The following is a 12,206-nucleotide window of genomic DNA, read 5'->3' as shown; positions in this document are numbered from 1 at the left end:
CACACATGCACATCAAAGTGACAATATTGTGAAATAGCACTTATTTTTATTTGGTACAAAATTTATAGAATCAAGATTGGACAACTTACGGATTACTGCACTTAAAAACAAACAAACAAACAAGCAAAAACCATGTGGCAATCAGGAATACACGAACCTTCAGACCAGACATAGCTGATACCTACATAAAGTATTTACTTCTTCTACATAAAGTATTTTATTAAAGTAAATGCTGTCTGGACTACTTAATCTTAATTGCCAACTTGATGAGATCTAGAATCACCCAGGAGATGGGCCTGTGAGGATTAGGATATTATTTTGATTAGGTTAATTATAGTGAGAAGACCTATCCACTATGAGCAGCACCATTCCCTAAGCCAAAATTATAAACTGCATAAGAAAACAAGATACTCACAATAATAAATTGCTCTATGCTCGTTGGTTGTGGGTATAACGTGACCAGCTCTCTTCCAGAGTTTTCTGGCCCTGCAGCAAATGATTTCCTCCGGAGGGAGGGCGCTAGATTGTCCCTAGTCCCTGTCGGCTTTTCAGGGGGCTGCGGCACTGAGGATGAGCAGGGAAGGGGAGAACCCGGCCAGCAAGACCACGCCTGTGCAGGATGTGCAAGGCAACGGGCTCTGGATGTCTCTTCACCATCGATTTGTGGTGGACAGCAAGGACAAGGGACCTGAAGTCGTCCTTATCGGGGACTCCTTGGTTCAGCTAGTTCACCAGTGTGAGATCTCGTGGGAGCTCTTCTCACCTGTGCATGCACCTAACTTTGGCAGTGGTGGCGACAGCACACAGCATGTACTCTGGCAGCTTGAAAATGTGGAGCTGGAACACATCCGGCCCAAGATTGTGGTGGTCTTGGTGGGCACCAATAACCACAGCCACACAGCAGAACAAGTGAACGGTGGCATCAAAGCCATCGTATAAGCGGCAGCCCCAGGGACCGGTGGTTGTGCTGGGCCTGCTTGCCAAAGGCCAGCATCCCAGCCCACTTTTCGAGAAAAACCGACAGGTAAACAAGCTGGTTCGGGCAGCACTAGCTGGCTACCCCCGAGCCCACTTCTTAGATGCAGACCCTGGCTTTGTGCACTCCGACGGTACCATAAGTCACCATGACATGTACCTTGCTGCTTCGTCTTCTGGCCCGAGATCAGGGCTCTCTCTGCCAGGGACAGCACCCTAAGCATCTTTCCTTCCTTCCCTTCACTTTAAACTCTCCTCCTCCTAACAAAGCAAAAACAAACAAACAAACAAACAAACAAACGTGATCAGATGTCTCAAGTTCCTGCTGCAGTGGCTTCCTGGTCATGATGGACTATAGTTTCAAACTGAGCCAGAGGGAATCCCTTCTCCCTTAAGGTGCTTTTGTTGGAGCATTTTATCGGAACAATGGAAAAAAATACCCAAAAAAACCTCTGCCTTGATTCATTTAATTTTCTGTACATAAACAAAATGCTATACCAGAGAATGAGGACACTTACATGAAGAAAGACAGATGGCCTCATAGGTTCCATTTCTTCACGTGTATCTGTTGGGTAGAGGCGTCGTTCAGTTGCATGAAGACACCCACTGGCATCTAATGGAGGTGGGGAATCATCTCCCGGATGCAACTCCAGGTACCTTCATTACCAAGCCTTCCTCGGTCTCCTCAGGTTGAAATAACCATACATTCTCTTTCCCGTGGACCTTCAGCCCCACTGTTCATGGATGTATTGAGTAGTTTCCCAACTCATCATGTCTGTTTCTGTCGTTACTGTTTCTGCCATTGTTATCTATCACATACCAGAACACTCAATATTTGTCCTTTGAATCTGTCTTATGTTTTGTTTGTGGGACGGTCTCCAGAATTAAATTCAAATAAGCAGAACCAATGTCATGTACAATAGAGATGCGGTCTGCTGACAGAAGACCCTTGTACTTGGAAGGACGTAAAACAGTCATGGGCTGGACTTGTATCCTGTCCCTGCTGCCACTCACAGTCACATAAATTGAGGCAATACTTTACCTTTGAAAATCTGGCTACTTTAATAGAGAAAGGAAGGAGGAAAAAAGTGATAAGCATGGACACGGAAGGAGGAGGAAGAAGAGAAAGAGGAAAACAAGATGGAGGACAAGAAGCAAAGGGACTACTAAGAGCACATATGATGTACGGTTATTATGGGAATTAAATGCAATAATCCACAATAATTCATAACATATAGTAAGTGAACAATACGTTGAGTGAATGTCTTAGAGAGGCCATCCCAAACCAGTGATGTGCTACACACAGTCTCTCCCAGAACTGCACATTGATAGACAATGGCTCTTCACATTCAACCAAGTGATCGTAGAGGAAAAGCGCTGATATTCTACCATGTGCTGCATCAAAGAGCTGTGGTGTCTATTACAGCTGGTAATTAAAGGCTTTTTGACTTACAATGGAATTGTCAGGTCATGAATCCAGACTCCAAAAACCATCAGATTTAAAAAACACTGTTACAAAAGACCCAGTGGAATGTTGATATAATTAACTCCATCACTTCCTGTGCAGCTACTTTATTACATTACGTAAATTGCTGGCATCATATTTCCATCGGACAGCCATGGTGTAAGAGTTAGTCACACACTGCATCCCCTTCTTATATTGTAGCCTTCTGCTCCTTAGGAAACAATGATACTACAATACCCAGCATGCAGTTCTCCTGTTGGCATCTTCATTCTGTCCCATTCTATCTGTTATCCTACAAGTCAATGGCTGGCAACTCATTTTGAGCATCATCTTGCTCAAAGGCATCTTGTTCCCCTACACAAAGAACAGCGTTATGTTCAGAGTCCACTTACCATAAAGATGAGTCAGCCAACTAGACAGAAGGAGGAAATCAATAAATGTTTGCAAAAGTTTTTTTCAGCACTTAACAGATAAATAGGAAAATAGTGTTCATCTAATAAGAACAAGTATGTCTTTTATGCTATAGGTAGTACATTAATGAACAAAATTTGACTTTCAGAGACTAGGTTATTGAAAATGGTTAACACTGGATTTCCTCTTTGCTACATGGTCCCAGCATGCCCCCTTGGAGTCCACTTCTGGGAAATCTTAATCTTTAATCAGATGTTCAAGTGGTACGAATAGCCAACACAATCTGATTTTAGCATCTTGGTTCATTGGAACATTTCCCATGCTGGTTCCTCTGTCTGAAACAGTCATTCTCATGCCACACTCTTCTATCTCTTGATCCTCAACCTGGTCTTCAAGTGAACGTAGTTTTTAGGGCTCAGTATTCCATTTCTTTCCCTGGGGAGTTACACCCATCCTCTAGCCGGCACACAGATGCGCAGTCCAAATAGTTGACTTTACTTAGTTCAATAAAGACTAGATTGCGGTTACTTACTGGCAATTTGAGTCAATAAATTGTGAGCAAATGTAAGGACCATAGGTATAGCTGGAACAGTCAGATGCTGAGTTTGTGCATAACGACCAAACTCCCAACAGCCACAAACATATCCATTATGCATTCCTCAGCTGACAAGACAAAGGAGGAAACTTGCTTCACATCATGGAACAAGTGTGTAAAACTGATTTAAAAATAAAGGAAAATATTTCTGTGCGTGCATGTATATGTATGTGTGTAGGTCTTTGTGTGCATACATATTGTGTATGTATGTGTGTGCATATGTATATTTAAGTACCTATGTGTGCATGATCATGTATGTGTACTTGGAGATCATGATCATACACTAAGAACAACAACTTGGAGTTGTACATGAGCACATGTAGAGGCCAAAGGTCAACCTCAAGTGTCATTTCCTTGGCAGGATCCTACCACCTTATTTGTTGAACAAGGTCTTTTAACTGGTGTTAAACTTCCCCACTAAGCTAGTCTGACTTAGAGATCCAACTGTCCCACCTTCCCAGTGCTGGAATTGTGCGTTCCAGGACTCCTGCCTTGTTTATGTGGGTGCTGGGGGTTCTTGTGAATGAAGCCAGCCCCTCATGCTTACAAGCACCTTACATACTCAGCTCCCTCACAAGGCTGAAAGGAGAAAAATCATTTTAACTTAAACTTACATAGCAAGACTTTTATAATCAGGCCAGACTGTTGCAGAATGTTTCTGGTTTGCAAGAACAGATTGGGACTTGTCCACGTATACGCTCATCAGATCTCATCTGATTAGACTTCCCGAGACCTAGGGAGTTTGGCCTTGCTTACCTTTAGCTGCAAAAGGCCACTGTGAGCTTGGAATTCATTGGCCACGGGATGGCAATTGAAAGTTAATGAGCACCCAAGGCTCATTTCAAGAACTTTCCAAAGCACATTTTCAGTGTCTGTCCATCCAGTGTTGGACATCTGGGCTGCAGAGCTGTACTAACCGGCGAGTGCTGCCTAACATGTCTAAGAACAACACCACAAGGAGTGAAGACAGTGGAGCTATGGGTTTTGTGTGTCACATGGCTTGGTACACAATGGAGATTCAAAACATGTTGCAAAAAGGAGCACCTCTCAGGAGATTAGGACTGAGAAGTCAGTAGTCCTCATTGCTCATGCTGAGGCAGGAGCATAATTTGCAGAGAAAGGAGAGAGAGAGAGAGAGAGAGAGAGAGAGACAGACAGACAGACAGACAGAGACAGACAGAAACCGAGAGAGACCAAGAGACAGAGAGACCGAGAGAGAGAGACAGAGAGACAGACAGACAGACAGACAGACACAGAGACACAGAGAGAGAGACAGAGAGACCGAGAGAGACTGAGAGAGAGACAGAGAGAGAGAGAGACAGAGAAAGAGACCGAGAGAGACAGAAAGAGAGAGAGACAGACAGAGACAGAGAAACAGAGAGAGAGACAGAGAGAGACAGAGAGACAGAGAGAGAGAGAGACAGAAAGTGACTGAGAGAGACCGAGAGAGAAGAAAGAGAGAGAGAGAGAGAGAGAGAGAGAGAGAGAGAGTTTCCTGTGCTCAGAGACCAAACGAAGTAGAGACTTGAGGCCTCTCCCTGTGCTGTATTGTGCTATCAGTTATGAGGTTCCTGTTGAGTTAATTTCTCTGTTTAAAGCTCTCACCCTGTATTAATTAGCTGATAGAATCCTTATGGTGTGATGTGTGTTTAGGGCCATTGTAGAATGAACATTGTCACAGAAATCTGTTTTGTGGGACTTGTTAGCACGGATATTATTTAGCTAAATAGCTCTCAATGATTCCTTCGGAGCCTGCTGCATCTGTTGGGCAATTCGTTTTATAGTTGGGGACTCTAAATTTTCTATTTTTTTTAACTTAGTCAACTGTAGTGACCTGTCTGTAGACCAGGGATGCTAATAGCTATCTCAGTTAATACTTCATTTATCGTACAGCGAAGAAAACCCCAGAGTAAAAAGTAATTTTATTCCATTTTTGAACAGCCTTAAAAAATATATTATTTTTTCAAACAAATTGCTCCAAGGGAAAAGAAAGAATTTCAATTGCATCAAATACCAGATTCTTTTGAAAAGAACCTGTTGGAGTTGGGCAGCTGAGAGCTGACATGAATTAGTCTGTGTACATCAGTTTGTGCACCTGGGAACGAGTGGAACTTGGGTTCAGAAAGGTCCATCCAACGAGTTCTACAGCAGTCAAGTCAGCTTGACTAACTGATCAAGGGTTTAGCTTTGCTGCAGGCAATGCCATAGAATGTCAGGGAAGAAGTCCCCAGCATCTCAGGGCTGGGCGGTTGTGCTGGCAGCCCTGTGATGTCAGCAGCAGTGTCCTCACGGGCTGCTTGTGAAATGCAAATATTCTGGTGTTGACAGATGGGGCTGGGAAGGAGTGTTTCTTTAATAATTCTGCATTCCTGGGGAATGTTGTGGCAGCCAGCGAAGAAGGGACTTGCATATGGCACACGTTAGAACTCCACTCAGGTCAAAATATTTGCTAGACTTTCTCTAGACTTCTGTCTTAGGTGTCCTTCGGGATGCAACTAAAACCTCTCCAGAAAATGCTCTCATGTATGGTCTGCTACCATAGATGCCATCAGTAGCTTCTGAACAGTCTCTGCGCCCACTTCATATCTCCATCTGTACTGCTAATGGCCTTCTATCCATTACAGGAAACAAGGTCTCTCTCTCTCTCTCTCTCTCTCTCTCTCTCTCTCTCTCTCTCTCTCTCTCTCTCTCTCTCTCTCCCCCTTCCTGCTTCCCCTTCGTTAACCAATTCACCACAATTGTGCCACTCAGAGCCCAGAGACAAAGATAGAACTCGAACCAAGTTCCCATTTCTGCTGCCTACAAGTTCTGTGAGTTATTTAGCTTGTAAACGTATCCATTTGCAGAGTGATGATGATAAGATCTAATTTACAGGGCTGTGATAAGGATTCTGGGAGACAATGAGGATGAAATGCTTAGTGGGGTGTGGCTGAGGAGAGTGGGTCCTTCCTCCACACATTCTTCTCTAACCTGCAGGAAAATGCAGACTCTTCAGGAGCAAGACAAGGGCGCTCACTCTGTGCTTAGTGACCACTAAATCTGCTACTAGATACATAGCAGGAATAAGAGAATAACTTTGCAAACTTTCTTTAGAATGGGGCTTACAAGTTTTCCCCCATAAAGAGCTGTATGGTAAATATTTTAGGCTTGTACCTATCTGGTCACTGTGGCAACTGACCACTTTCCTTGCTATAGCATGGACACAAGCATGACACTATATACACAAGTAAGTATTACTATGTTCCCTTAAAACAACAGTTCTCAACCTGCGGGTCAGGACCCCTCTGGAGATTAAATGACTCTTTCACAGGGGTGGTAGCCTAAAACCGTTGCATATCAGATATTTGCATTGCAATTCATAAAAGTAGCAACATTATAGTTATGAGGTAGCAATGAAAATAATTTTTTTGGTTGGTGACCACCACAGCACGACTGACTGCATTAAGGGGGTCATAGCACTAGGAAGGTTGAGGACCACTGCAACATTATGTACAACCCAGGTTGTCAGTTTGCACTGGGCTTCAAAAACACCAGATCTAGGGTAGAAGTACTCGTTTGAGAAAGGAAGGTCACAAACTCAAAGCCACAAACACCAATTAACAACCCACACAGTGGGCTATTCGGTTGAGTTTATTCACAAAGGTGTGGGGCTTGAATCTCTAAAGCCCTTACGGATAAATAATAGACAAGTTCCAGACAGTAATAAAACATAATGCAGTAGCTATGATCAGCCATGTAGAGGAGAGAAAAAAGGAAAATTAAAATTGGTTTTAAGAAACCCACGATCTGCACAGGAAAAATGTGCTCGACATCACAGAGAATTTATTTGGTGAGCGATCGATTCCGATTCTTTGGTGAGCATATCTTAGAAGTCTTAGAGAAGTTTGAACTCACTGCGAGAACTGGAAATGTTACAACATCAAAAAACCATCCCCTCTACACACACACATAAATATTCAACTGATCTTCAAAAGAAATGTGACCTTAGAAATCACAGTAGGGTAAATTCCAGCTGCACCTCCACTCAGAAGCCTGCTTCTTTGAAAAGGAAGGCGATCGTATTTGAATGCAGCCCCTTCACAGACTCTGTCAGGTATAAAGGTGGGGGGGCGATGACGCAGAAGCTTAATTGGGTTCTTAAAAGTTAATCAATCAGCTAGTTGTTTTCAGAAGTAGCTCAAGTTTTTAATGAGCTCAACTTTTTCTCCCTCATCTGACAATGTAGGAGCTTCCTATGCAAATCTGATCAAGTCTCCTCCCAGATCCTTCAGTGGCTTCTCGCTGCTCTGAGGTTCTTAGCAACCATCTGGCCTACATGGCTTTGTTGGGTCCTCACCAACTTCCCACTAGCACATTGCTGGATCCTCCATCCACCAGTGTTCCACTCTCCTTCGGGTTGTCAGACCCACAGAGCCACCCCTTCCCTAAGCTCACACCCCCCCACCCCCCACACACACATTCACACAGTCTTAGTCTACTTAACTTCCATATGCCCCGAGCCCCAGTCAACTGTCAGCAGAGCTGCCCCCCGCCTCTGAGTTCTGATCACGGTTTGTCATCATACATTCATTAGGGTGATGGTTTAATTAATATCCGCCTCCCCCTCTGGGTTCCAGGCCCTCCAAGGAGCAGGAAACACACAGCCTTTTAATGGCAGCAGGCTTAGCTCGGTGCCTAGAAGAGGCTTTATAATAAAAAAGATATGATGAAGGGGGAATGAGAAAGACGTGGAATTAGAATACCACACCAGACTCGGTCAAAACAAAGAATTGCTGAGCGATATTTGATATAGCGAGACACATTTCCAGAATAATCCTTTTTTGTTTGTTTGTTTCTTTGTGTGAAGTTCTTAAAGGATTCTCTAGATTTAAATCAGAAACACTTTCCTGTCACAGCCAGAAATGTTTTAGGACTCGGGGACCATAGATAGCACTTCTGTCAGATAGAGGCAGGCAGGACATGTGTCAGGATTTGGGAACCAGAGTATTTTGGTCTTAGCTGCTTAATACCATGGTCCTGGCATATTGTAGACGCCAGAGATGGTGCAGAAACAAACCTGACCGTGTTCCAGTCAAACCAGGGCTTTTAATGTTCCTTACGGTTGATATCTCTGCCTACTATTTTCTTTTCTTTGTTTTTCCAAGGACTTATTTATTTTATGTTGATCAGTACATTGTCACTGTCTTCAGACACACTAGAAGAGGGTGTCGGATCCCATGACAGATGGCTGTGAGCCACCATGTGGTTGATGGAAATCGAACTCGGGACCTTTGGAAGAGCAGTCAGTGCTCCTAACCACTGAGCCATCATCTCTCCAGTCACCCCACCCCTTTCTAAAGAGTGATTTATTTATTCATTTTACGTGTGAGTGCTCTATCTGCATGTACACCTACATGCCAGAATCGGGGATCAGATCTCATTACAGATGGTTGTGAGCCACCATGTGGTTGCTGGCAACAGAACTCTGGACCTCTGGAAGAGCAGCCAGTGCTCTTGACTGCTGAGCCACCTCTCCAACCCCTTAATATTATCTTGTTTCAGGGCTGTTTTGCATATGGCCTCCAAAGCAACACCCATGACTTGACCCACTCACTGCCAATAGTGCCCCACCCATTCCGTTATAAACAAATGTGTGGCAGCGATTCCCCAGACATTGTCAAATGCTCCTCACAGATAAAGACATTGATGCTACAGCAAAGAGCAGTTTCAAGCTGCTTTCAACAATGAGCTAGTTGGGTCGATCCTAGCCTAGAAAAAGGGATTAGGACGACAGTGGTGGTCCATGTCTGTGTAAGCTGCTGATACCCTCTGCTCTCCAGCTTCTGTGGGTGAGGGCTGTTTGTCTGCTTTCTTTACCTAAACCAGGCAAACCTTTGGAATGAGACAGGTACAGTTGTTGGGGAACAGCGAGAGCTGATGGTTTTAGACTATGAAATCACCTTCCTTGAACAAAGGAGGCTTGAGCCGTGTATAATACACCGCTCCTGCGTTTACCTGTAACTGCACTTCGCCAGCTTGGAGCGAGGTGTGCAGTGTGGAGCTTCTCAATAGATAAAATTTAAAAATAAGATAAAAGCAAATCTGGGTGTTTGTATTGTACATGTTTCAGCCTCCGCCAAAATGAGTGGTCCACGTGGTCTTGCATAGAGAACCCCAAGGCTCCCAAGAATTGTGTCTCTGCCCTGTGCCTCGCTGCCTCCCCAATCTGGAGGAATCCAGGGTCTCGGACCATAGCTTCATCTTCCCACTTCCCCTCATGCTCTGACTCTCTCTGCTTTTTATGCAGCCTTCGTTTCTTCCGATAAACCTCAGAGACTGCACTTCACACTCATTTCACACATCAACACGGGTAGAAACCTAGGCAAGGAGCTGCGTGAGACACAAAGAAAACAGATTTCAACTACTGTTGAAGACCGCTCCTTGCCGGGCCTCTGAAGGCTGAGGCCTTTACAGCATGTTAGGATCCAGAAGATGCCCTGGATAATGAAGTCAAATAAAATGAAATAAAATAAAATAAAACTTTTCCGGGCTGGGAGATGGTTCAGTTGCTAAAGTGCTTTCCATAAAGGCGTAAAGACCAGAGTTCGATCCTCAGAACCTTACGAAGTTAGGCATGGCAAAGCAGACGCATCAGACATGGAGGCCCTGGGGCTTGCTAGCTCGCCAGTGTAGGTGAATTGGCAAGCTTAGTGGGAGACCCTGCCTCAAAAACCGAGGTAGAGGCCAATAGAACAATGAAGGTGAAGACAAAAAGCTCCCAAGCACAAAGCCTTTCCCAGCCAAGAAAGCGGTGCAGAGAGACATCCACAGCCACGATAAAAGAGAAGGGCAGCCCAAGGCAGGGCCACTCTGGATGTGGCCCAAATGCCCTTGGCAAGAGTGCATCCAGGAAAAACAAACTCGACCTCTGCGCCATCATCCAGTTTCCCCTGACCACCAAGTCAGCCATGAGGAAGACAGAAACAATGACTCTGTTCATCCGGGAAGCCAAGGCCAAGAAGCCCCAGGGCAAACAAGCTGAGAAGAAATTCTGTGTCGGAATGACCAAAATCAATCAGGCCGGGGAGGAGAAGGCGGCACAGGTCCATCTGACTCCGGATTGCGAGTCTTTGGATGTTGCCAACAAATCTAGGCGTACTTAAATGGAATCCAGCCCCACTGAAATCCATTGAAATCCTGCTGATAATTCCTTCTTTAAAAAAAAAAAAAATAGTTTAATTATGTGCGTCAGTATGTCTACATGAGCGCAGGTGCTCACAGGGGCCAGAAGAGGGCACTGGATTCCTGGAGCTAGGGTCACGGGTGGTTGTTAACTAGCCACCCAGTGAGCTGCTGGGAACTGGACTTGGGTCCTCTGAAAGAGCAGGATACAATCTTAACCACTGAACTTTCTTTCCAGCCCCAACGATAGACTTGCAGTTAGAGGTGCTAGGAATTGAACCCAGGACTGAGCGACACTCCAAACAGCTATTAATTCTATGTACACATTTCACCATAGAACAAAGAATAACTGAGGAAGATACTGGACATTAACCCCTGGCCTACACACACACACACACACACACACACACGAACACATATATACATGACCAAACAATATACATATATACAAAACAGTTTTGCTCTGATAGACAGATATATCAAAGTATCAGGGCAGTTTCCCTGGCTTGGCCCTTCCTCCATGTTACTATTAATGCTGCCTTTTACACTGGGTAGAAGACAGTGCTATTTGTCCCAGGGCTGGCAACACTGGTATGGGAAACTTCAACACAGTGTGGAGTACCAGGTCTAATTCTGATTCTTCAAAATTCTTCTTCTCAGATTTTTACCAAAGCTAAAGCAGTCGTTTTCCCCCTATGCAACTGGCGGTGTTTGCAGGCTTGAAATTGAACCTCAGGGAAGACAGACACAGAGGCCGGCTCTGAGCGTGAATACAGGAGACCAGTGCCTTGCCAACACACAGGTAAAGAAGGAGAACAATACAATCCCTTGTGAGGATGCCGAGGAGATGCACACCTTTTACAGCAATTCGCATCACTTTTGATTTAACGTGGGAGAAATGGAATTCTCCGGTAGCCATCCCTGACGTATTTGCGTGAGATTCTTGCGCCATCCAGTGGATGTCTTGTGGAATTGCAGCAATTGCTTGTGCCTTAAATGTCTCTTAACCACCTTGTATTGTTTACATTCTGCTCTTTTGTCCTATTTGCATTAAACATGATGTATCTATTCGTGTAATCATGAAATAATCAACAAAAGCACTTATTACAAAAATACAAAGGCACTGATTTTTAAAACCAAATAAAAATGTAAATTAATAAATTAGATAAAGCAAGGTGATCTGTATGTAAGTATGTGAATATTAATAGAATTATCTTCTGAATATTCCAGAAGATAAAGTTCCTTGACCCTAATGGCAAATACACTAGAAATAGGACAGGACTTGATGCACCAGGTGGGCTGGTACCACTCAGAGACGCTGGCTGATGTTGGGCCACGCCCATAGATACATCATAATGGGAACGCAGGAAGTCAAAGTGCATTTAACCCTAACTGCCAAATGTCGCAGCTTAGCGAATGTTGCCAGTTGTTTTTTCCTCCCGATGCTACTGATGCTCTGGTTGACTGGGAGCTGCGGCTGGCTGACACTCTCCAACCTGGAGACAGGGTCATGACGCCTGTCACTAGCCCAGGAAAAGATCAAAACTTTGAAATGTGAAGCATGGTTTCGGCTGAATGCGCATCACTTTCACGATGCTG

General features: G+C 44.4%; 1 protein-coding gene and 1 pseudogene across 1 annotated transcript; both read left to right on the top strand.

Annotated features, from left to right (window-relative positions):
• The first annotated feature begins 570 nt into the window (after positions 1-570).
• On the top strand, positions 571-1,195 carry LOC116910902 (annotated as a pseudogene).
• Positions 1,196-10,180: 8,985 nt separating this feature from the next.
• Positions 10,181-10,588, top strand: LOC116910901 (60S ribosomal protein L23a-like). Its single transcript, XM_032914667.1, has one exon. The coding sequence runs from the start codon at positions 10,181-10,183 to the stop codon at positions 10,586-10,588; it is 408 nt and encodes a 135-aa protein (XP_032770558.1).
• Positions 10,589-12,206: the final 1,618 nt, after the last annotated feature.

The sequence above is a fragment of the Rattus rattus genome, chromosome 10 (genome assembly GCF_011064425.1).
Source record: "Rattus rattus isolate New Zealand chromosome 10, Rrattus_CSIRO_v1, whole genome shotgun sequence".
NCBI classification, from domain to species: domain Eukaryota; kingdom Metazoa; phylum Chordata; class Mammalia; order Rodentia; family Muridae; genus Rattus; species Rattus rattus.
The sequence above is the reverse complement of the archived record's forward strand: the minus strand, read 5'-3'. Positions and strand labels throughout refer to the sequence as shown.